Source organism: Psammomys obesus, unplaced genomic scaffold, assembly GCF_907164565.1.
Source record: "Psammomys obesus unplaced genomic scaffold, mPsaObe1.curated_primary_1811, whole genome shotgun sequence".
Classification (NCBI taxonomy): domain Eukaryota; kingdom Metazoa; phylum Chordata; class Mammalia; order Rodentia; family Muridae; genus Psammomys; species Psammomys obesus.
In genome coordinates, this window is record NW_026586662.1 from 2,578,063 (window position 1) to 2,603,414 (window position 25,352).

The following is a 25,352-nucleotide window of genomic DNA, read 5'->3' on the forward strand; positions in this document are numbered from 1 at the left end:
TTTTTTTTTTTTTTTGATTGTATGATCCAGAATTAACCTTGCATGAGAATGTACTTTGAATTGTAAGTCGTGAAGCTTTGCTGTGTGCTCTTCGTCCTTCTGTTGAATGATGTGTTCTGCTTGCACAGACTGTGCCACTGTGGGGTCCTCCTCCTCTCTAGCATTCTGTGTGTGTGTGTGTGTGTGCTGACTGCCATTATTGTTACTCCTTTGCAGCTTTGTTTTCATTTTTCTATGGCAGTCAGTCTTTTCTTTACATTTAGCAAGTCTGAAGTCTTGGTTTTGCCACTCCCATTGTACCCGTTTTGATGCTAAGATATTTATGTTTTAAACCTCACATCACATTGTTTGAGTTCATTTTTATCTTATGAGCTATGTTAATATTTCTGTTTTTATAAAAAACACCCGGGATTTATTGAAAGGAGGAAAAACTTTAATTTGGATCAAGGTTGTGGAGTTTATGTTTAATTCGCCTTGCTTTGGGTCTGGTGAGATAGCCTGTTAGAGACTGTGGTGGAAGACACTGCCTAACAGCAGCCAAGAAGCAGTGAGTGGACTTTTCAGAGAGTTTTAATAATATAATTCTGATTTTCCTTAGGTGGTGCTTTGCAAATTTCATTCAGTGTTTCTGTCCCAGAAAGGGCAAGTTTACACTTGTGGGCATGGTCGTGGAGGACGCTTAGGCCATGGAGATGAACAGACATGCTTGGTAATTGAGTCATTACATAGTAGATGTCAGTAAACCCATGATGAATTAGAAACATCGGTTAATTTTTTGTCATTATTGTAAGGCCAAAATAATGTGCAAAACTAGTAAAAGCTTTAAGAAATCTGTTCCCTAGTATATAGCATACAAATTAAAAACTTAGCTACAAAATGAAAGTATCTGAAATATTTTACCTACAGTAAATATTGAGTCAGGAAATATATGTATTTATATGTACATATGTATCATATATAGACATACACATTTATCTGTGTATATGTGTATATAAATTATAGAGTTGAAATTAAAGGTCAGATTAATTATCATAAGTTTTTTTATTTCCTTAAGCTATTTTATTAAAATGTGTGTAAGCAATATTTTCTTTGTATAGTAAGAATGCTAGTTTTTATTTCACTGAAACTTAGTGGTAATTGGAAGAAACTATTACATACCAGGAAAAGGCTGATTTGTCTTTATTTTTCTTTTTTGAAAGAAGACATGTAGAGAGTTTATTATCTATTAAAGGGAAATGCTACATTGTTGATAGCTTCCACTGCTTGAAGATTTGGTATATTGCTTTTATTTTAGTGAGCCTCACAGTGTTCCTGGGAGCTATAAGTACTTCTGTCTGTATTTTGTGCATTACAGTAACACTAAGAAAGCAGTCATTTATTGACGCTTAGCTCTCAGATAAGGAAAATGAGGAATAGAAAAGTAAAAATTTGATTGAGCTCAAATAGCTGGTAAGCAGCTGAGGTGAGCTTTGAGTCTAGGGTGGGCACCTCCTTGAAGGGAGGCTGTATGTTTTCTTTCCTCCCTAAAATATCCAGTAGTGAAGGGGTTCTTTTTCTTTTATTCATGCCAACTAAATTTGCATTTAAGATACAGTAAGGGTTTAAAAATCACTTGAGATCCAACAGGATTGCTAAACAAGTACTTCTAGGACTGACATTATGAAATTGATCACTTAGATTCACAGATAGATGTCTCAGAAGTTTTACTCTGACCTTCACACATATGCCATGTGATACATACACACACACACACACACACACACACACACACACACACACACACACAGAGTAATAAACAGTTTTTTAAAATGTTGTAAAGCTTTCTTGAATTATTTTGAAGTTCCCTATTGGTCTCAAGTCTATTTCGCTCAATTTCATCAGCTTACCTGCTCTTTGATAAAGTGCATGCTTAACCTCTAGAAGGTACAGTCTTCCATACCATTTGGGCATAGTGTCGAAGATTGTGTGCATTTTTTATGAATGGTCACTGCAGACTAATGGGTCCTAAGCAAGGCAGCTTTGTTCCCTAGGTCCCCAGGCTTGTGGAAGGACTGGCTGGCCACAACTGTTCCCAAGTCGCAGCTGCTAAGGATCACACTGTTGTATTAGCTGAAGATGGGTGTGTTTATACGTTTGGTCTCAACGTGTCTCACCAGTTAGGAGTTATTCCTCCACCTTCTAGTTGTAGTGTACCCAGACAGGTAAGCCTCTGTTAAAAACAGTGAGGTATTTATTTGCTATAAATTTATATGAATAAAGGATGTAACTTACTGATGGAGTAACTATTTACTTAGTTAACTTTGTCTTCAATGATACATACTTTTCCCATGTGACCCCTGTGGTTTGGGTCCTGGAACCCTGGCTACAGCAGTGAGAGAATGAAGAAAGGACAGACAGAGATGTACAGGAAAGCTTGGATCAAAAGGTGGTGTGCTTATTCTGGTGGAGGGCACCTTCCACCACCAGTATCCTGGAGCCTCAGCACAGGGCAGGGGTGAGCTGGCCTTGGTAGGAGGTCTCTGAAGGTTACAGTCTCAGGCTGTAAGCATCCAGGAGAAGGAAGAAACTCCAATTTCTAGTCTTTGCACACTGCTCAGTTGTTAATAAATAGTTCTACTCAAGCTTCTGAGGAAAACTTTGCCCTTCTACTTGAGCCTCACTTAGGTAAGGCTTTGCCACTCCCTTGGGAATGAGGAATTAGAGCCCTCTCCATAGCTGTGCCTGTGTCAGCAATACACATTAACTCAGGACCTCATTCATGAGGGCTTTCTATATTTTTCATTTTCCATGAGAAAATTATGTACAGTTAGCATTCATCTGAAGTTAGAAATAAAAGCACAGAGGAGGTTGTGCCCTTGGGCGATTACCTATTAAATTACCAAACATTTCACTTGAAAGAGCTAAAAAAAAAAAAAAAAAAAAAAAAACCTACTTGTATATGTGTGTGTGTCTATGTGTGTATGTGACCTGAAGGCAGGTACTTTTGAGTGTCAGAAGAATCCTCTAGAGCTGTAGTTACAGGTGGTTGTTGTGAGCAATGTGGCGTCCGACATGGTGCTAATAACTGAACTCAGGGTCTCTGCAACAGCAAAATGAGTTCTTAACCATTGGGCCATCTCACCTGTCTGTAGATTTAACTTTAAAGTGTTTAGAAGCAGAGATGAACCTGGTTTGATTTTTTTCTTTTCATTTTTGTTCTTCCTTTTTTTTTGGGTGCTAGGCATTGAAGTCAAGATTCTTACAAGTGAGACAAGATTTTTTTACTACTTAAATTTACTCTCAGCTCCAGATTTTTTAGTTTGAAACTTAAACGATTTTTTTTATTAAAAAGAAATCTGTCAGTGTACTGCACAAGGGCACTAAGAAAAAAGCCTTTGCTTACTTAAGTAGAGACATTTAAGTCTCTTGAGTAGAGACATTTGTGTCTCTACAAATGTCACACCTGCTGGCATTAGGGTATATGGTTCAAAGTCCACCTTTCTCCCACTCTTATCAGCACATGACCACTATCAGAAGGTACCTGATCCACAAACATGGAAACCTTGCACAAGGAATAGTCAGAGTACTCTAATGTTGTTAGACTCATCACCCATGACACATAGTTTCAGCACATAACACTTTACATCTTATATGTTAAATTCCCTTTTGGTTTAATGCTCTTTTCCTAAAAGTATTATTGAATTGACATTTTTATTTACTATGTAAGTCTTCCTCTTTTCTCTTCTGGATTGCTAATGAGTGAGTAGTAGTACTCCATGCTATTTGGGTGTAGTCTCTAGTTGAAAACTTTCAAAATGATCTGTGATTTCTAAGTTACTATCCATTCGTGGGTATTTAGGTTTGTAGAGTTATGACCACCTTGATAAAAAGCTTTGATTTCCTAGGGGTTACATGACAGTATTTGAAGACAGTCTTAGCAGGGGTGGATGTCTGAGCCAGTGACATCTAGCTAGTGGGTGGAGTCCAAGTATGTGTAACACATTCCATCATGGAAGAAAATTAAAATGTCAAGCATGCTACCCTTGTGAGACCCTGGATATGACAGATTTAAAAATCACCCTGTATTGTTTTTAAGAATGGTTGTTTTTATTGTTTTTATGTTGCTTATTAATTATTGTCAAAATTTTAATGATTTGGGTTTTGTGCAGTGCTAGTTTGGTTTGTGAACACTGATGATTGCAAGTGGCTGCATCAGTGTTTTCTGGGGATTTGGTCGTGGCAGGAGTGGTGACTTGTGTTAGCTGTTGAGAAGGCAGTAGCCGTGAGGAGCGTGTTTCTTCCCTGGAAGTACTGTTATCTTAGAGAAGATTGCATTAGATTTTAGATATGTAGTTGACTGCAGTCTTACGTGTCATTTTGCACAGATACAGGCAAAACACCTGAAAGGAAGGCCCATCGTTGGAGTAGCAGCGGGCAGGTTTCACACAGTGCTGTGGACCCGAGAGGCCGTTTACACACTGGGACTGAATGGTGGACAACTTGGTAAGGAATATTTCATGGCAATATCTAAAAACCACAGTATGAACTCAGACTGGGTATCTTATGCTTTGCTTATCTGTGTACATTTTTAGGCCACTTACTGGATCCCAATGGAGAAAAGTATGTCACTACTCCTCGCCAAGTCTCTGCCCTTCATCATAAGGATATCGCTGTGTCTTTGGTGGCTGCAAGTGATGGCGCCACAGTCTGTGTCACCACAAGAGGAGATATTTACTTACTTGCAGACTATCAGTGCAAGAAGATGGCAACTAAGTATGTACATTTCTGGAAAACCTGTCATTGTAAGCTCTAAGAACTCAGTTCTCCGGCCACTCACTGAGTGCTGCCTGCCTGCTGTGCTCCGTGAGAAGACAGAGAGGAAGGGACCACTAAGAGAGGAAGGGAACACTAAGAATGGTTTTCGTTGATGATTTTTGTTCTTTGGCGGAGGTTCAATAGTCATATAAAAGTTGTGTTTGCCAATTGTAAAAGAATATTTTTCACTCATGTTTAACATATGTTGCACAAGGTTTAGTTTCTTTTTTAATATGTCTGGCACACAGAACTAGACTAATCCTCATTGTTGGTTTATGAAACACTGTTTCAGCTGAAGACTTTGATATTGTATATACTAATTATTTAAAAACAATTGTTTACCGTAAACACTCTATCTAGGCTCACTTTTAACATGTAACTGGTGTGCTATCCTTGTACAGCATAGCCTGATCTGTTTAGCAGGCCATAGTAATGTACAGAATCAAATTAAAGCATGGTTGCACATGCCATTGTAGCTTTCTGCCTTTCACTTATACACACAGTGTTTCACCTGTGATTTTGTTTAGAGTGATACAAACAGCGGGTGTTTAAAAATAATTGGGATGTAGTCTTGTATTCCTGATTCATTTTAGTCCTTAGTAGTTGATTAATTCATATGTGATTTGACAGCACTGTATTGTTTTTGGTCCTTCCCAACTATTTACCTTTATAGAAAACCTTTTTCTTTTCATAGTGATATTAAAGGGTTTTGAGTAATGCTTCATTCTTTTATATTTCAATAGAGTAAGGAATATAAGCATGGAAATAATTTGCACAATTGTAACTGATTCCTGGAAAAACATAGCTTAGCTCTTAGAAACACTGCGTAATTTACAAGTCAGGGATTTAAATCTGAATGCAGCAAACATTTTCTTGCTCATGTGTGGAAGTGATGGTGCGAGGGTGACTTCATCAGTGCTTTAACGTGAAGCTAGGTCTAAGCTGAACGTGCCAACATCATTTACCACAGCCTCTTCCCTATGTTGCATTGATTGTAGGTTGCATTTTAATTTCAGAATCATTAAAATGTATCACGTGTTTCTTTGAGCTGATTAAATAGGTGTGAGTTGACTTATAGAGTGTTACGTTGTAGTGTTAATTAATGTTCATAAAGCATTTTAAAGTTCCCCTGAACACATTAAGTTGTATAAATATACCTTTCTTCCAGATTTTTACTAAGAAATTGTTTTGGTACAGATTAAATTACCATAAGGTAACATTGCAAATACTGTTTTTACAAACTCTCTGGGAGGGAAGACAGTTGTAGAATAGCAGGTGGCAGGTTCTAAAATGTGTTCTGCACATCAGACACATAGGCAAACAAATGTGTGGCCTATGGGTGAGTTATTCGTGATCGCAATGATTTTCATGGTATGTGTGCCTGGTTAGGACTGGCCATATTTAAGCATTTCTATTTTATCTTTAATTTTTTTTTTCCTGTTAAGATGTGGGTATGCTTAGGAGCTGATAGCCTCCCAGTGAATGAAACTTCCAAGTGAATGTGTGTGTACTTTAGCAAGCAAGATGTGAGCGGAGGCTTTGAGAGACTTGCTGTTGGAAGAAAGCTGCCGGGAGGGGCTGCAGCGAGCACAGATGGAACCTTTCTACTTTCTCTATCAGTTATTGTTTGACCAGCTGTTTCTAAGAAGCCAAGGATGTGTGCTTTAGAGAATGTTAACTTATGATTTTTTTTTTCCATTCAGACAACTAAACTTGAAAAAGGTTCTTGTGTCTGGAGGTTGTATGGAATACAAGGTTGATCCTGAACATTTGACAGAAAATGGGGGTCAGAAAATATGCATCCTTGCCTTGGATGGAGCTGGAAGGGTAAGTATAGGTTTATGGTGCAGACTAGTATGATTTGCACAGACCGTGATAATGTGGAGTGCCCGGTGTTTGGTGGCAGCCACCGATGCTCCTTCCCTTCTCGGACACTGTCGTGTAGAACCAGGGTTCCCGAGATGCACAGGGCTGCCTCACATGATGGTGCACAGTACTGTTGTGAAACCGCAGCCTAAAGTTTCATTTATTCATGAAATGAAAACAAGAAGTTTGACTTATTTGGCATATGATTTATCGTTTAAAGGAAGGAGAATTCCAGCCATTCTATTTTACCAATAAAGACTCAGGTGCCAGATGCTGGGGTGAAAACCTGCTAGCTCAGAGAGGCAGAGAAAGTAACCACTGACCTTCTTTCTCAGTTCAGGTCACTAAAAGGTTCACTAGTTCAGCTGGCAAGTCAGGAGCAAAAGGTCAAAAACAAACACACACACACACACACACACACTCTTTTCTGTGGAGGACTAATCACCGAAGCACGCGAATTAAGGATTTTATTTTGACAGCAGTATTTCTAAATTCAGATTTTGCTTGCTCTAATGCTGTGTTGCTTTATATTGTGCTGTGCTTTGGTTTCATTTTAGGTATTCTGCTGGAGATCACTCAGCAGTTCTCTGAAGCAGTGCCGATGGGCCTATTCACGCCAGGTGTCAGTCTCTGATATTGCTTTAAATAGAAATGAAATTCTGTTTGTCACACAGGATGGGGAAGGATTTAAAGGGAAATGGTTTGAAGACAAAAGAAAGAATTCTGAAAAGAAAGGTCAGTTTGTATGTCTGCACTTAAGTACTGTAGTCAGCCCTTAATGTGTCAGGTACTGCTTGGCTGACTGCTAAGCTTGTGTCTTTGCCTGTGGTTAGTTCAGTGCATGTCTCCTGCAGACTGAGGTCACTTATGGCACAGGGCATGGGTGTCCCTCTCTGTCATTAGTATTTAATGTATTCTTTACTATTGTGGTCCTTCATTATGTTCTCTCGAACCACTGAATTACTTGTTACATGCTTACAGTATATCTTAACATTTATGATTACTCTGAGAGTTACATACTCTTCAAAGTTATAAAACATAAAATGAGGAATTTTACACAATACTGATTTGTTGTGTTTTATTTTTTTTTTATAGATGACTCAAGTCTGTAAACATGCAAGGTGTGTTTGATTATGTGCTAGATACAGCTCAGGGTTTTACTGATATTAAAATGTAGGACTTATAAGCTCTAAGTCCCACATTTTATTTATTTATTTATTTATTTATTTATTTATTTATTTATTTATTTATTTATTTATTTATTAAACTGTGGGACTTAAAGCATATAGAGTCAAAAGATACTTTTTACTTAAAGTTTCCTGAGACAGATAAGTATTTTAGTTAAGAGAATAGGGATGGGAATAACTGGGTGTTAGAGGAAGCCTAGTGAAGTAGACTATATTTGAAAGCCTAACTAGAGCACAGGTCTGTCTCTTAAGAAAACTTGTAAGTCTTTAAAGTGTTGCATTACTCTTTCAGTGAATGACTATTCTTGACACCCCATGCCCTTTCCCTTACATCAGTTACCAAGTTGTGCTACTCCTATCTTATGTTTTTTAAAATTGCTCCTACCCTGCCTCTTGATTGATTGCTATATTCCCAATCTATATCATCTTTTATTATTTCTGTTGACTTAAAGTAATAAAGTATTTGTGTATATTGTCTGATTTAAAATTTTTCTCTTCTGTAGTCAGAATCATTTTTTTTTTTTTATCAGTGCTGTGTCTACATGGAAACATTTTATACTTTGTTTTTTTTAAACTGAATTTGACTAGTTCTTAGTCATTTTTTTTTATTGTACATTCTTTTTGGTAGGTTGGACTTATTGAGGGTAGGGACTTTTCTGTCTGACTGACTATTGCTTGCCTTATATTGGTGATCACTGACTCATAGTAGTACAATAGTGTGGTCATTTGGGTAGTCACTGAGTGCCTGTGAGAGAAAGGAGGGAGCGTGTGGTGACACTTAGTTCAATACAGTATGGGCAGACATGCCATTTTGAAAGTTAACTTTTGCTGCAGTGTGGAAAGTGTGTTTGTTGGGAGAATAAATTATGTCTAATACTGAAAATTCTCTGTGTATATAGAAAGTACACAGCTCATAATAATGTGTTAAAGATGGAGAGGTTCTAAAATCTTTAGAAGGAATTCATGTGTATTAAAGATACTTTTATATTTTCAATTAATTTTTTATTCCAGTTACTCCTAAATTTTTGAAATAATTTCATTGTAGCCTTGATTAATGATAGTTCATTTATTTTCTTTTTAGCAGACATTTTACCAAACCTACATCATTCCTCATCAGATGTGTCTTGTGTCTCTGATACAAATAGTGTGTATGAAAGAATTCGACTTGAGAAACTTCCTTTTGCCCATAGAGCTGTTAGTGTCAGCACAGATGCAAGTGGGTGCAACTTTGCAATCCTACAGTCAGACCCTAAAACAAGGTATAATTGTCTTTAATATATTTTATTTTTAGGAGGAATAATCATTAGACCTTTTGTTTTCAGTAGCTCCTGATACAAATTTAATTGAGGAGCTGTTACCAAATCTGTAGATATCTTAAACAAATACTCATTTGAGTGTTATAAGGGCAATCAGAGGGAGTGTTTGTTATACTGGGGATAGTGTGTGTTCCCCTTAATTTATACTGGATTTTGAAAACATTCAAGACGAAAGTATATACCTACATAGGGTCTGTCTTTACCACATGCTATACTTGAGGGTCTCAGGTCCTGAAGAATGTATTATAAATATGTCTTAGTGTGTAAAGTAGTGTGTAAAAGTTTCTGACTCTGATTATGATAATTGACAAATAAGAGAGGGTGTGATCACATCCCAGTGAACATGTTCTAAGTACATTAGTAGAGAAAGAAGATAAACATCATTGGCATTGTGGAAGAGAGGAGAGACTAGAAGTCGGGTCACCATTCATTCTGGTTTGCCCAGATTTCCAGTTTGCACTGAAAAGTGTCATAAGCTCAGAACCCCCAGCCCGGGGCACAGCAAGAGTGTTAGTCACCTTCCGTGGTAGGGAGAATGGACAGGGTGTGATTACAGGCAGACAGTACTCAGGGTTGTAGACTGATTTTACATATAATTTCACTTGTTTGAGTAACTATTCCTTCATCTGTGACCTTAGTTTTATTTGCTTAGCTCTTGTTTTTTTCTTCACTTGTAAAATGCGTTGTATAAGAAAGGAAAGACTTGGGAACGTTTCTTATTTTTATTGTTTTCAGTTATGTTGCTTAATATATGTACAAATGAATAGAAAGCATTAAAGTTTGTTAGACTAGTTTACATTTTGGGGGGTGATATTATTGTATTGTAGAAAATGCCAGAACTGAGTGTTTCTAAGTCTAATTTAAGTAAGCCATTTCTTTTCTAGGGAATCAGCTTGGGATCCATTTTCTTGTTTTCTTCATTGTAGTAATTATCTTTGCTTCATTTCTAGCCTTTATGAAATTCCAGTTGTGTCTTCATCATCCTTTTTTGAAGAATTTGGCAAGCTCCTGAGGGAAACAGATGAAATGGACAGCATCCACGACGTGACCTTTCAAGTTGGCAACAGACTCTTTGCTGCACATAAATATGTTTTGGCAGTGCGTTCTGACTTCTTCCAGAAATTGTTTCTTTCAGATGGCACTCCTTCAGAACCAACGGATGTTTACCGCAAAGATGAAGATGGTGCAGGGTGCCATCTTTTTGTGGTGGAGAAGGTTCATCCTGACTTGTTCGAATACCTCTTACAGTTCATGTATACAGATACTTGTGACTTCTTAACTCATGGCTTCAAACCAAGAATGATCGTGAACAAAAAGTCAGAAGACTGTAAGGGCTCCCCAGATTCTCACCTGCATACAATAAATTGCCATGAGGATGATAAACGGAAGTCAGCTTTTGAGGTTTACAGAAGCAACCAAGCTCACACAGTTAGTGAAAGGCAGAAAAGCAAACACAAATCTTCCAAAAAGGGAAAAGGTGTTGGGGAAGATGACCCTGTAAGGATGCTGCAAAGTGTTGCAAAGAAATTTGGCCTCAGCAATTTGAGTAGCAGGTACAGCTCCTCATCCTGTGCTCGTGGGCTTGCCTCATTCAGCTCTCCTGTGAAGCATTTGCTGCCTTTTTGTTTCTTTTGACTTCCCCCTCTGTCTTTCCTTTGACTCCTATCTTTGGGGGAGAGGTACATGGATGCTCACCTTTCTCTCACTGCTCTCTGGTATTTACCACTAAGGGACAACCTCATTTTAAAGTGAAAGGACAGAAAGGTTGCTGGTGGGTTTCAGTGCTGTGTGGTGAGTGTATAATAGGACTGGCAAGTCCCATCGTGTGCTGGAAAGGTCTTGGTGTTAGACCTGTCCAGTGTATGCTCTGTTGCTTGACCTCACCCTGGTCAGGGCAGGTTTCTATGGACCTCAGTTTCTCAGTATGTAAAGTCCTTTGTTGTTGATAAAGGCTTGCCATGGAGTTATCCAAAGTATCTCATGACATTTGTCACATTATGAGTCAGCATTGATGCTCTCTTTCTCTTAGAACGCTTCCGCGTAAAGCTGCTTGTGCCAGGGTTGGGACAGGGAGGATGTGTGTGGTGCGTCCTGTTGGAAAATACAGAAAGACTGTATTACAACTTTAATTTGTGTGTTGTCAGTAATGGCTCCAAGCATATTTTAGATTATAATTGAAGCTGTGACTTATTTTAGCTTAGAATGAGGTTTCTTGATATTTTCTAGGAGATGATGTAGCTGTTTTTAAGCCTGTCAGATTTTTGTTGTGTGTTGGTCTCAGGAGAGGACTATATCCACCTTTTGTTAATTTGTATTTTTCCTTGATAGGTTAGATGGAGTCAGATTTGAAAATGAAAAAATTAATGTTATTGCGAAGAAAACTGGTAATAAACTGAAGCTAAGTCAGAAAAAATGGTAAGTTAGTGAATGAGGACCAGCCTTGCATATTTAGGCTCTTGATTCACAAGATGGAAGTAGAGCTGCTTGTGGCCCACATGAGAAAGGACACCCTGTTTACCTCTTCTGCTTCGGGGGTGGGGAGCCGCTGAGAACAAAGCATTAACTGCTCAACTCATCAACGGAGGTTGTTCTTTTTGTTTTATTCAGTTGTTGCCTTTTTATTTTGACTCTTACAAGTAGGATTTTATGCAGACCCTCCCCCATCAGACTGTTTATGTATGTTCATCATGATGATGTTTGTCTTGCTGAGTATACTTTTTCAAGAATAAATATACTACATACAGTGTTAGAAACTTCATCAGTGAACAATCTTGGAGAAAGATAAACTGAAATTTTCTGTGAATTACTTAGCATGTAGTAGGTTGTTCAAATAAGAGAATTAAATAGCTGTGAGTATGCCACCGACTGTCACTAATACCTTGCCTGCAATAAAAAGAAAATCAAGTGGAAGGCTTTAAAATTTAGTATTAGTTCCCTTTTCAAAAAAAATGAAAATGATTTTACTCTTGTCTTTCCTGAGATACTGCGAGATGAGGTACATTCATCTCTATAGTTTATTTTTGCCAGCATTTGACTAAGACTGAAGATAAGCCAACCCTGGGGCTCTTTTCCCCCCTCTGCCAATATGCAAGAAATTGACCTTTATTTGATTAAACTTTTTTCTAGTTCATTTCTGTGTGATGTTACCATGAAGTCTGTGGATGGAAAGGAATTCCCCTGTCATAAGTGTGTGCTCTGTGCAAGACTTGGTAGGTGGTGCCTTGTTAACCGCTGAGTGCTTTCTTTGTGTTCTGCTTGCCCGGTCTCACCGCCCTGTTTTTCTTCCAGAGTATTTCCACAGCATGTTGAGCAGCTCATGGATTGAGGTGAGGTGTAATTAGAAAGTGTGCAGCCATCTTCACATATAACGGGGGTTGTACATTAAGACATTCAGAATTGGAAGTTAGTATTTTGGATTAGCTTTCATTTCATTTGTGTTAAATTATATGTGCTCAAGTTTGGAAGTTAAAATAGTTGTTATAAAGCTGCTTAAAATTCACAATCTCATCCTGGTTTTTGAGACATACATTAGAACTGTCCTGTGTGTCTTTTTTTTTTCTTTTTTTTTTTTTAAATTCTTTATTAATTACACTTTATTCACTTTGTATTCCCCTGTGGTTTCCTCCCTCCTCCCGTCCCAATCCCTCCCTTCCTCCACCATCTGCATGCATGCCCCTCCTAAAGTCCACTGATAAGGGGAGGTCTTCTTTTCCTTTCTTCTGATCCTAGTCAGTTAGGTCTCATCAGGAGTAGCTGCATTATCTTCTTCTGTGGCCTGGTAATGCTGCTTTCCCCTCAGGGGGAGGTAATTAAAGAGCAGGCCAATCAGTTCATGTCAGAGACAGTCCCTATTCCTATCACAATGGAACCCACTTGGATACTGAACTGCCATGGGCTACATCTGTGCAGGGGTCTTAGGTTATCTCCATGCAAAGTCCTTGGTTGGAGTATCAGTCTCAGGAAAGACCCCTATGCTCAGATTTTTTGGTTCTGTTGCTCTCCTTGTGGAGTTCCTGTCCTCTCTAGATCTTACTGTTTCCTACTTCTTTCCTAAGATTCCTGCACTCTGCTCAAAGGTTGCCCATAAGTCTCAGCCTCTGCATTGATAGTCTGCAGGGCAGAGCCTTTCAGAGGTCCTCTGTATCAGGCTCCTGACTTGTTCCCTCTTTTTTCCTTCTTCTGATGTCCATCCTCTTTGCCTTTCTGTATAGGAAATTGAGCTTTTTAGCAAGAGTCCTCCCTCTTGATTAATTTCTTTAGGTGTACAGATTTTAGTAGGTTTATCCTATATTGTATGTCTATATGAGTGAGTATATACCGTGTCTTTCTGCTTCTGGTATAGCTCACTCAGGATGATCTTTCTTTTCCTGAAAATTTTTGTTTCTTTTTTATGTTATCTTTTAAATTAAATGTCTCTTTTCAGACTCATGTTTGATAAGTTCTTTCAAATGTCTTTGGTATGATTTCCTGTCCAAAGTTTTCATAGTAGTAACTCACTTTAGAATATGATAGTATTTTGTTGTTTTAGATTGATGAACTTATTTTGTCCTATGTACTCATAGGCCTCCAGTTGTGCAGCTCTGGAAATGCCAATACAGTCTGAGATTCTGAAAGTTATTTTGGACTACCTCTACACTGACGAAGCTGTGGTGATAAAAGGTACTAACAAAAGGAAATTTAGCTGGTTCAGTTATAATAGGAGAATGGTATAATCTACACAATTCAGTTTCCTCTTAAAATGAACTATGTTTAGAGGCTTAATTTAAAATAACTTACAGAGATTATTACAGGTTGTAATCAAGCAGAAAAGTTAAATTTTTGTTGCCCTGAATTATTTTTTTAGAATTGTGTGTCATGTTTGAAATTAGTTTTAGAAGTTTCATCTCTCTATCTACCTCTGTTATTAAGATCAGTGAGTAAAAGGTGTGTAGTTTTTGACAAATTCTCTATGGAATTTCCTTCTTCCAATAATGTATCAGCAGTGCTTCAATGGAAGATCCTGAAGGAAGTGATTTGTACTCATTTTCAAGCAGAACTCATGTTGTAATTGCAGCATTCGATTTCCTGCAGTTCTGAGTGTTCCATGGGGCTTGCTATGCCGTCAGTTTTTAGGCACAGATTAATTGAAGATTTTGTAAAGTGAGAAGGCCCTGTCTGTCCGCAAAAAATTTCAGTCTAGTTGAGAATCAAACTATGTAAGAAGACAAGTGTAATAAATAATAAAGCAGGGCAATTCTCTGGAAGTAGGAATGTTTCATAACCAGCGTGCAGGAGGAGATCTGGGTGGTCTTTGTAAAGGACGTGGTGTTTGACTGAGAGCAAGACTCTGGAGATTTGTGTGCTTGATTGTGTAACTGAGACTTTAAAATATATTTAGTATATATATTTAAAATAAATATTTTAAAGGAAATACACATATTTCTTTTTAAAATTGAGATATTCACACCCAGTGAATTATACATTTCTAAAGTACATATCTGTTATTTCTTAAAATTTAAAATTGTTCCCTTGTCACCATTTTCAAATTATACAATACTTTCACCTGTAAATTAATGTGAGAAATTTGCCATTTTAACAATAACAATGAGTATAGGGCATGGATGTCCTTCCCTTCCATAGTTTTAATTATTTTTGTGTACAAGTTTGTAATCACTTCCTTTGTCAGAACAATTATTGTCAGAATTCTTTTGCCACTATTTTTAAATGGAATTTTTAAAAATTTCTTGTGTGTATGTGTTTTTGTGTGAGCGCGCACACACACATTTGCACGCAGGTACTCATGGAGGCCAGAAGAGGGTGTCAGATACCCTGATGCTGGAGGGCCAGGATAAATTACTGCAGCTGGTGCTTTTCTTCCACCTTGTTGGTCCTGGGGATTGAACTCAGGTCATCATGCCTGGTGGCAAGCACCTTTACTGCCTGAGCCACTTTGCCAGCTTTGCTATGCTTTAAAAACGTAATTTTTCTTATTGTTTTTTGGGGGAGGATTTTACTCTCTTAAGACAACCCTATTTAATTAGTTCTAAGTTAATGTCAAGATTATTAAAATGTATTTTTATAGGCCCCTTTCTACCTGTTCATGTGTGCTACTGTTATTATATTTTTATATAATATTGTGAGCCCATCTTCACAGATGTGTTATTGCTGTATACATTAAAATAAACATTCCTACTGTTGTTTGGTGTGTAGTTATATGTATGGCACTCTGCTTTTTGTTTTTTAATTAAAATATTTTATTCTTGAGAATTTTGTGCATGTGTGTGATGAAATATCATATCCAGCTTTGCTTCTCACCTACAACTCCTCCCATGTAGCTTCTGACTTGTTCCAACTTGTTTTTATGGTTTTCTTTCTTCCTTCTTTCCTTCCTTCCTTCTCTCTCCCTCTCTGTTTTGATGGAATACTAAGTATAGTTAATGTTTCCCATAGGTACATGGCTGTGTGGCCCTCCACTGGAGCATGGGGACTTGACTATTCATTAATTTTAGGAATATTTCTTAATGAAACAGGAAATTAAAATAAGTCAGACATTCTAGTAACCTTGCACACTATAATAATCACTTCAAGCTGATCATTTTATGGTCCCACTGTGAGCATGTATGGACCAGTGTGATTAGTGTTAATTGCTCCCTTGACAGAACCTAGAATTCACTGGGAGAGGAATGGGCCTCTGGACACATATGCCTGTTGGGGATTATCCTAATCATGTTACTGGAGATAGGAAGGACATTAAATGAGGTACAAGAACTGTCCATTGTGGATGGAACCATTCCCTGACTGGGACCTAGCTTGTATGAGTAGAAAAGGGGGCTGAGCAGCATCCATTGCTCCCGTCTCACTGTGGCTGTGCTTCTCACTCCTGCTGCTCTGACTTCCCTGCTCTGATTGTTGAACTATGAGTTGGAATATACCCTTCTCCTGAATTTTAGTTTTGTTTTAATTATAGTAATAATAAGAGAAGTTTAAATACCAAGGCATTTGGTGGTGGGTTTTTTCTAGTTATCCACCAGAAAGGCACAGATATTTTGATACGTTCACAATTTGTTGTAGTTGCCATTCTGACATACAGAAAAGAATCATAAGCCTCTTTACTATGATGTCTTAACTTGTTTTGTTTTACTAGTTATAATGGTTACAGAATAACAGTAATTTTTTTTCTTTTTCTTTTGTTAGAGTCTCAAAATGTGGATTTTATTTGTAGTGTTCTTGTAGTGGCTGATCAGCTTCTCATAACTAGGTTAAAGGAGATTTGTGAAGTAGCATTGACTGAAAAACGTGAGTAATTTAAAAGCAGAGTATTATTGTATTTTCAGATTGATTTAATGTTACTGTAGTATATTGACTTTTTTATTCCATTTTTAGTGAAGCACCATAGTTTTCTGTGTCTGCCTTTAAAAAAAAGGCAAGACATGGTTAGGCATGGTGGCGGCACACCTTCAGTCCCAGCACTTGGAAGGCAGAGGCAGGTGGACCTTTGTGAGTTGGAGTCTAGCCTGGTCTACAAAGTGAGTTCCAGGCCAGAGCTCCTGGTTCACATAGAATTTCCAGAGCTACATAGTGAGACTGCATCAAAAACAAACAAACAAAAAACATAAAAAGGGCAAGACAGTTTATTTTTTTGAATTTATTTTTTTATTAATTATACTTTATTCACTTTGTATTCCAGCTGTAGCCCCCTCCTTCGTTCCCTCCCAATCCCACTCTCCCTCTTCTTCTCCTATGCCCCTCCCCCAGTCCACTGATAAGGGAGGTCCTCCTCCCCTTCCATCTGACCCTAGTCAATCAGGTCTCATCAGGACTTGCTGCATTGTCTTCCTCTGTGGCCTGGTAAAGCTGCTCCCCACTCAGGGGGAGGTACATTTAGATTATTATATGCTGTCATTTATAGACATTCTTTCCTTAGAAATAATAGAAAATATACACACCTTAGATTTAGAAAGTATTTTAATTAACATGCCATGAAACCATAAACAACAAAGGTGTTTCCAGTCTATTTGGGCATTGCAGTAGTGAAGGTTTGAGTGCTGTAGGCTATCTTCTTCATGGTTAGCAATTGCAGAACAGCCCTTATTTTTTTTCTATAAGCAAGAAAAGATGTTAGGGCAAAGGACTTGCCCTTGCTTAGTTATTTCTACTGCCGCAGTGGTCTCTGCTGACCTGTCAGGCATTCTTTCTTTGCGGCACAGTTGCTTTCACTGGTGGATACATCCTACCAGAAGGGTTCCAGGGAGGCTTGTGTAGGCATAGCATACTTCATTTCCAACTAAACATTTCAAGGAACACTTTTGTGTGATCTGGGAGATTATCTCATCATCAATTGTAGTTTTAACTTACTCAGAGGGAGATAGAAACTGTTCCTGACTACGGTTGCAACTTTTCACAGAGTTTAGGGGAGAAAGAGAAAAGAAATGGGAGAAGACAGATGTTAGGAAGCAGCTATTTTCTTCTGTTGGCTGGAACACTGTGTAGGTAAGAAGGCGAGAGCATTAGGTAGCTGTAGTTATGAGCAGGTAGAATATTTTTGGAGGGTTTCTAGCAAAACAATACTTGAACATTATTAGGTGTTACTAATCCTGGGCTCTTGTATAGTCTTATGCACTGACATGGATTTAGATTTACTTTTGAATATACAAATTAGTCAACATTTAGAATTATCAGTTTCTCCTAGACTTAATGCCTGTTCTAGTTGTTGGTGGTCCCAAGACAAGATCTTGCTGTGTAATCCACACTGGTGAATGCATTGAAGTCCTGCCCCAGCCTCCCGAGTGCAGGGATCACAGAGTATACAGCACCATGTCCAACTTACTTTTCAGGGTTATAGAAGGGCTAGCTATTCTACTAGATGACTGAAAAGGAAAGGTGAAAGTGAGAAATATCCCAGGCTTTTGGGAGGAAGAGCAATAGGTCTTACGTATTTGCTTTCAGCTAACACTAATCCCCTTCTCTATTTTGTTTTCTCTAAAATTTTGGTGTTAAAGCTAATTCCCCCCCAAACCAATCAGTTAAAATTACTTTAGCACACTATCATGAAACTCATTTCTGTATTTGCCCCAGCATCATTTTTTTAAGAAAAGTTTTCTTGTTTTAAGTGTTGAAATCCTGTAGCTTTAGAAATGTAAGTATTTCACTTATTAAAGTAATTCACTTTCATTTAATTTTGCAAATCTCTTTTCTCTGTAGTTACCCTTAAGAATGCTGCTATGCTGCTGGAGTTTGCAGCAATGTACAATGCTGAGCAGTTGAAGTTATCTTGTTTACAGTTCACAGGACTGAATATGGCAGCCTTACTTGAAGCAAGGTTGGTTGGCCCCTTTGCGGTGTGACTTGCACAGGCAGATGTTTATATGTAAATAAGAGATGCACGTGGACTTTAAAGCGAAGAATGCGTTTACCTGGATGAAAGAATTTAACAAATGCTCAAGAGTCAGCACTTTCAGAATTAGAGGGGCCATGGAAACTTCCAGTGTTTCTAACAGTGATTTAAATTTCTTTATTAAGACAGTTTGATATGAGTAGACAAACATAACTTTGTATGTAAAGTTAACTGTTCTTAATCAGGTATGTGAAAGTGAAAAACTCATATGGAAATGTTAAGAAAGAGGGGGTTGTCTCAAACTTTACTTAGCATTACAAGCTATTCAAATTAATTATGCTACAGGTGTCAAAAGCTGATATGGTACAGATTTGAATATGAAAGCTGCTTTCCGCTAATTGTAGAAATAGCTTTAAAAAACAGCAATTTGGCTGGAGGCCCCTGCATAGATGTAGCCTATGACAGTTCAGTGTCCAAGTGGGTTCCATAGTAATGGGAACAATGACTTTCTCTGATATAAACTGATTGGGCTGCTCTTTGATCACTTCCCCTTGAGGGGGGAGCAGCCTTACCAGGCCACAGAGGAAGACAGTGCAGTGCAGCCACTCCTGATGAGACCTGATAGACTAGGATCAGAGGGAAGGAGAGGAAGACCTCCCCTATCAGTGGACTGGGAGAGGAGGGTGAGATTGGGAGGGGAGGAGGAAGGGAGCTACGGGGAGGGGGAGATAAAAATAAATTAAAAAACTAGCAGTTTGTAGATAAATGTATATACACATGCATTGTATGTATAAAACAACTATATGTAAATATTTACACATATATAAAAATGGATGTAAACTTTGTCTTAAATTTTTATTGATGCCTAAAGTACCTGTTGGAACCTGTGAGATTTGAAATTTACCTTGAATATGGTTGCTATAATCCAAACATTATTTAATACATGAAGATGCTAAGACTCAGGAGCAGAGTGAGCTACTCATGGTCATGGAGCTAATTGAGAGTAGTGATAATGCTAGCGGGAACCTGGATACTCTGATGCTTAAGCCAGCATTCCATCATTACCGTACTCTTCCACAGTGCAGTTTGTGGGAAATGAAGGTTGAGAAATGAATATGTTTCAGTTTGTCAAAAGATTTGTGTAACGTGTTTGCTGGTTACCTGAAATCCATAGCATGCAAGGTTGGTTGGGTTCCATACAGCATAGGAACCTATTTCCAAAAGGTATTTTAATAGTTTGTATATGTGAACTTGAAAAAGAACTTTGTTGCTTATTTGAAAATTAGAAATAAGCATGCTTAAAAATTTTGATAGCTACTACATCATTTGAGTCTTAAGTGAGAATTTTATTTCTTGTTTTTCAGGTCTCTTGATGTTTTAAGTGAAGATGTTTTGAAGGATCTTTCCGTATTTTACCGAAAAATGGTAAGATTTTTGTTTTCTCAGTACAGATTTTGTAAGCTATGGTATAACCATTTAAAACAGGGTAATAGACCAGACATGACAACAGAATAATATTATAATGATGCAAATACATTATCTTTTAGAAATTAGAACATAAAATTTCTTTCAAGTCCCATAAGTGTGAAAATAAAAATTGAAGATATAGTGAAATTAATATATCTCTTATAATTTTTGTATAATAAAAATTCAGTTTTGTTACAAATGTCAGGACAGAACAGGGCATGGACTCATGACTCCTTAGAGATGGATCAGTCTGCACATAGTAAGAAAGCAGAGCTGCTTTTCAGCCCTCACCCCCAACAATTTTTTATAATATGCTTTTTAATGAGTCTATTTAAAATTTTCTTCCCTCTGTTATATTTTGAGAATCATTAGTTCTTGGACTTTTTTTAGTTAATGTTACCACTTGACATTATAAGTGGGTTAGTTTATCGATTTGAAAATTTTTACAAATTTTTTTTTTTAAAATGCTTTCTTTCACTCTGTAGATTCCAGCAATGGAGAGAAGAGTCATTACACCATATCAAGATGGACCAGATATTAGCTATATGCAAGTTGAGGATGGAGATGTTTTTTTCAAAGAAGAAATAAGTATGGAACCAAATTACTCGTAAGCCCTGTTCTCTTTTTTCCTTCCCTCATCTCTTCTTACCCCATTGGACACCAGACACTTTTATATTAACATCAGGATTGATAATTGAGACATTCTGATATGGGAAGTATAAATGTGCAGTTTTACTTTCGATATACAGTAATTATATATAAATAATATTTTCAATCTAAAAAGTTTAACATGTAAATATAAAAATGTCATAGTCTTCAGCTGGACATACAATTCAGTTAAGTGCATTTGTCTTAGTGGTCTCCAAGCATTCTGAAGTGATGGTGAAGACATTTAAAAAGGTGAGCTGCTACACTAGAGCGGGAATAACAGGACGGGTGCCTGCAGTAGTCAGGGGATGAGGCTGGTGTTGGAAGCTGAAAGTTGGCACTTTGTAGTGATGACCACACAGAATTAAAATAGTTCTGGAAATGCTTGGCAATTATGGCAGCCAGGCTCATGAAGATTAGGACAAGTGTATATCATCCCTTTCTTAACCCTGTTCAAACAAATGACTGTCTCTCCTCCATCTTGGTTTGCCTGCTGGTTTTTACTTGGAAGATTGGACTAGAGAGGGTCCAGAGAGGAGAGCAGCAGCATTAGATAGGATGATAGTTTCTTACTATTCTTTTGGTTTTATGAAAAAATACCTGAGATCAACAAAGTAAAGGTGAAGGGTTTGCTTTAACCTCCAGCTTCTGAGGTTCTGTCTGTGTCCAGCTGGCTCCCTTGATCTGAAGGCCTGAGGCAGAGTATCACAACAGTGCCAGCAGAGCAGGGCTGCTCATCTCACAAGGCCAAAGAGGAGAGAGAGAACAAGGACTTTCAAGGAATGCCCTAGTGATCTCAGTTAGGGCCTTACTTCTAAATAGCCCATTAAGATGTAAACTCATTAATTTGTTAATTCATTGATAAAATTGGACTTTTAAAATACTTTGTTGAAGGACTCCCAAATGTCAATCTTTGTGGATCACTGTTGGAGTCTGAATATGAAATGAAGTCTGTTTTCCCTCACACTCACATATTCAAAGTAGTCCCAGATACAGTAATGCTCAAAAGTAGGGTCACAGGAAAAGACTGGATAATAAGGAGTCCAATTTTATCAATGAATTAACAAAGTATTTTGTCTAGCATTTTTTTAAAATTTTTTATTTATTTTTTATTTATTACGATTTATTCACTTTCCATCCCAGCTGTAGCTCCCTCGTCCTCTCCCAGTCTTGCCCTTAATGCCTCTTCTCCTATGCCTCTCTCCTAGTCCACTGATTGGGGAGGTCCCCCCCCCCCACTTCCATCTGACCCTAGCCTATTAGGTCTCATCAGGACTGGCTGCATTGTCTTCCTCTGTGTACCCATCCCCATGCCCCTCAGGGGGAGATGATCAAAGAGCCAGCCACTGAGTTCATGTCAGGGACAGTCCCTGTTCCCCTTAGTAGGGAACCCACTTGACAACTAAGCTGACATGGGCTACATCTGTGCAGGGGTTCTAGGTTATCTCCATGCATGGTCCTTGGTTGGAACATCAGTCTCAGAAAAGACCCCTGTGCCTAGACTTTTTAGTTCTCTTACTCTCCTTGTGGAGCTCCTGTCCCCTCCAGGTCTTTCTATCTTCACTGCTCCCCCCCAACTTCTTTCATAAGATTCCCTGCACTCTGCCCAAAGGTGGGCTATGAATCTCAGCATCTGCTTTGATACCCTGCTCGGTAGAGTCTTTCAGAGGCCCTCTATGGTAGGCTTCTGTCCTGTTCCCTGTTTTCTCCCTCTTCTAGGCGTAAGGACCTTTGTGGTAACTGTGCTCATCGGTAGCCAGGGGGCTGTCCCCTCACCAGTAGAAGTCCTGGAGACAGCTGCCCTGCCACTGGGGTTCTTGCTCTGAATTTAGTGGGCTGCTGCTGCTGTTCTTACACTGTGTTTGCTGGGTGCAGCCCTCTTGAAAAACCATGGAGCCCCATGGTTTGGTCAGTTTAACTAGGGAGATAGGTTGTGCCTTGGAGCAGTGTCCGGGGGCTGATCCCTTGTGTCCTGGGCTTCTTTAGGTCTGAAGCTGGGACTCTGTGCCCTAGTACCCAGTCAGTGGCAGGTGAGCACAGCACTCAGGCGAGTGGCAGGAGGCTAGAGCCTGGACCCTGCAAGAGCCCAAGAACTTTTTCAGGGATTAGGTGGGTGTCCTGAGGTTGGACCTGATGCTTCTCTCATCATGGGTTTCCTCTTGACAGGGAGACCCCATCTGTTGTGGTTTGGCAACCACGGTTCAGTCTTGGATAGTGAGTACGGCATCCAGTTGCAGGGGAATGGCTCTGTGCTGGTGACTGGGCACCTGCAAGAATCTGGGAACTTTCCCTGGGAACTTTTAGTCGTAGGGGAAGGTGGGGATGGTTCGGCTGGATGCCCTGAGATAGGTCCTGATGTATCCTTTACTGTGGGGTTTCCGCCCAACAGGGAAACCCAGTCTCTGGTGTTTTGAGGTCCATTGTTCTGTCTGGAACCATGAGTGGGGCTTGCAGGATTGTGACTCTGGGCTAGTGGCTGAGTGCCTGCCGGAGCCCTGGACCTTTTCCACATGTCTGGGTGACCTGAGTTTGGTCAGTCTGATTTCTTCCTTCACTGTGGGGTTTTCACTCGACTGGAAAACCCAGTCTCTGGTGTTATGGGGCCCACAACATGCAGTCTCTAGGCTCTGGGCTCTGGGCTGGCGACCAAGCGCCTGCCAGGACCCAGGAACTCTTCCGGGGTTTACCTGGGTGACCTAAGAACGGACCCGATTGCTTCTCACAACATGGAGTTTCCTCTCACCTGGGAGACAAAAATCATTGGTGTTTTTGGGCCCACAGTTTGGTCTGTTGGTTGCTGTTTAGTCACTGTTGTCCTGCTCGTCAGACACAGTGTCCTCTCCAGGCCACCATCTTGCTCCCTCACCCCCGCCCCGCCATTGTCTAGCAATTTTGACAAGCTCTGAATAGAATAAATTCTTTCTTAGTATTTTAGGCTCACACCAATTAGTTATAGAGTTACTTATTTTTATGACATTGAGGTCATTAATGCAAGACAAACAACTATGCACCTCACAGGAAAACTATTCTTGAGTTCCAGAAGCATTCTTTTAATTACTTTCCAAACTCTTTCTCACGTGTGATAACATTTTGGACAATGGAAGTTAGACATATCGTCCTTGAATGTATGAAATGTACAATATTGAAATTATAACATCCATTAACATTGAGTTAAATAACTCATATTAATGGCCACAAATGACATATTCATAGCTGGCTTGTGTGACTACAGTATATAATGAGATGTTAAACATTTCATTAAAATAAGATAGTTGTTGCACTTATAGATACCTACTTTCCCATTTATTTATTTATTTATCTATTTATTTATTTATTTATTTATAGTACTCAGCTCGATTTATTTATTTATAGTACTTAACTCAAGCAATTAAAAATCCACTCAAATGCTCTAAAAAAGTACCATAAGGGCTGGGTAGATGATTCCATGGGAAAGAACACTGCTGCACAAGCATGAGAGCTGAGTTGGCATCTCAGCTCATTAATAAAAGCCAGGTCTGGCCACATGCCTTAAGTCCAGCAGCACTGGGAGGTAAGCTACCAGAGGATCTCTGGGAGGTCCTGGCCAACCAGGCTATAGGTGACGTAATAAAAGCAAACACTGAGTGGTCCAGATTCAGCGAGAGATCTCATCTCCTGGGAATAAGGTGGAAGGTGATGGAGCAGGATCCCCGATCCCCTCACATTGTACAAAGAAACATAGGTCTCTCTCTCCCTTTCTCAAAAATGTTTCTACTTGCAGATTATAGTTCATGTAACTATGTACAGTTTTGTATGGTTTTGTTTTATAAAGACTTTATTATGAATAGAGAGGGAAGAGGCAGTCTTTCTATGCAACAGTTTCCTTCTCATAGCAAGGATGTTTTTCGGCTCTTGTCACTTCCTCTCGGTCCATATATGTGTCCTCATTCTGGTCCTGATGAACTTGAGGGTCCTCTGGCCCTTGGAGTCCTTGAGCATGCTGCACGTATATGACTAGGCCCACATCTCCGATCAAGTCCTAGTGTGCTTGTTGTTCTTGGGGAAGTGCCTTTAGAAGTGTGTGCGTCTCAACCTGCTTGTATAGCTCTAGTAGCAACTCTTGGTAACATGGTAGCACAGAGCTCTCAGTGCTGCTCTTTCGTGGCTTTTGTGGCCAACACCAGATTCTTTGACTTTCACAGCAATGCTGGGGCTAAAGCAAGGAGTAGATGACACTGATGTATCATCTAGGAAGGTTAGTGATTTGCCCAGTCTACGTGGCTGTATAACTGGTACCTGCATGTCCTGGTTTCTGCTTGACCAAACTCTTTAGTGTGCTGATTCTATGTTTATTTTTTCTAGGGAAACTATGTTCAAGAAGGCGAAAACAAGAGCTAAAAAGAAGCCACGGAAGCGCTCAGACAGTGCAGGAGGCTACAACCTTTCAGATGTCATTCAGAGTCCACCGTCTGCGGGTTAGTGTGTTTTAGCATATTTCTCCTCTGTGTGTGAAGGTCAGCGGAAAGTTTAAGGAGGGATTTCTTTCTTTCACCACCATGTGGGTTCCAGGGATCAAGTTCAGGTCATCATCCTTGCTGCTCCATGTGCCAACTTTACTTTGAAAATCTTTAATTAGTTACTGAAAATGTAAAAGATGCATGCAAACACACACACAAGTTATGAACACTTTTTATACTATACTTAGAGTCACTGTTAACTCATTGCCACATAGTCTTCCTTCTCTTCCTCCTACGCTTTCCTCGTTGCTGTTCTGAGGACTGA

General features: G+C 39.0%; 1 protein-coding gene across 2 annotated transcripts in view; it reads left to right on the forward strand.

Annotated features, from left to right (window-relative positions):
• Positions 1-25,352, forward strand: part of Ibtk (inhibitor of Bruton tyrosine kinase) — a 72,090-nt gene that overhangs the window by 22,728 nt on the left and 24,010 nt on the right. Inside the window, exons 5-21 of one of the 2 annotated variants that reach the window (XM_055602482.1) lie at positions 599-709; positions 2,031-2,201; positions 4,365-4,482; positions 4,572-4,752; positions 6,498-6,621; positions 7,218-7,395; positions 8,929-9,106; positions 10,114-10,716; positions 11,492-11,578; positions 12,290-12,372; positions 12,452-12,489; positions 13,726-13,822; positions 16,337-16,438; positions 18,344-18,461; positions 19,841-19,901; positions 20,429-20,550; positions 24,933-25,045. In XM_055602482.1, coding sequence (XP_055458457.1) covers positions 599-709; positions 2,031-2,201; positions 4,365-4,482; positions 4,572-4,752; positions 6,498-6,621; positions 7,218-7,395; positions 8,929-9,106; positions 10,114-10,716; positions 11,492-11,578; positions 12,290-12,372; positions 12,452-12,489; positions 13,726-13,822; positions 16,337-16,438; positions 18,344-18,461; positions 19,841-19,901; positions 20,429-20,550; positions 24,933-25,045 — 2,485 coding nt within the window. The remainder of the gene's footprint in view (positions 1-598; positions 710-2,030; positions 2,202-4,364; positions 4,483-4,571; positions 4,753-6,497; positions 6,622-7,217; positions 7,396-8,928; positions 9,107-10,113; positions 10,717-11,491; positions 11,579-12,289; positions 12,373-12,451; positions 12,490-13,725; positions 13,823-16,336; positions 16,439-18,343; positions 18,462-19,840; positions 19,902-20,428; positions 20,551-24,932; positions 25,046-25,352) is intronic. The other variant, XM_055602483.1, reaches the window with a different exon arrangement.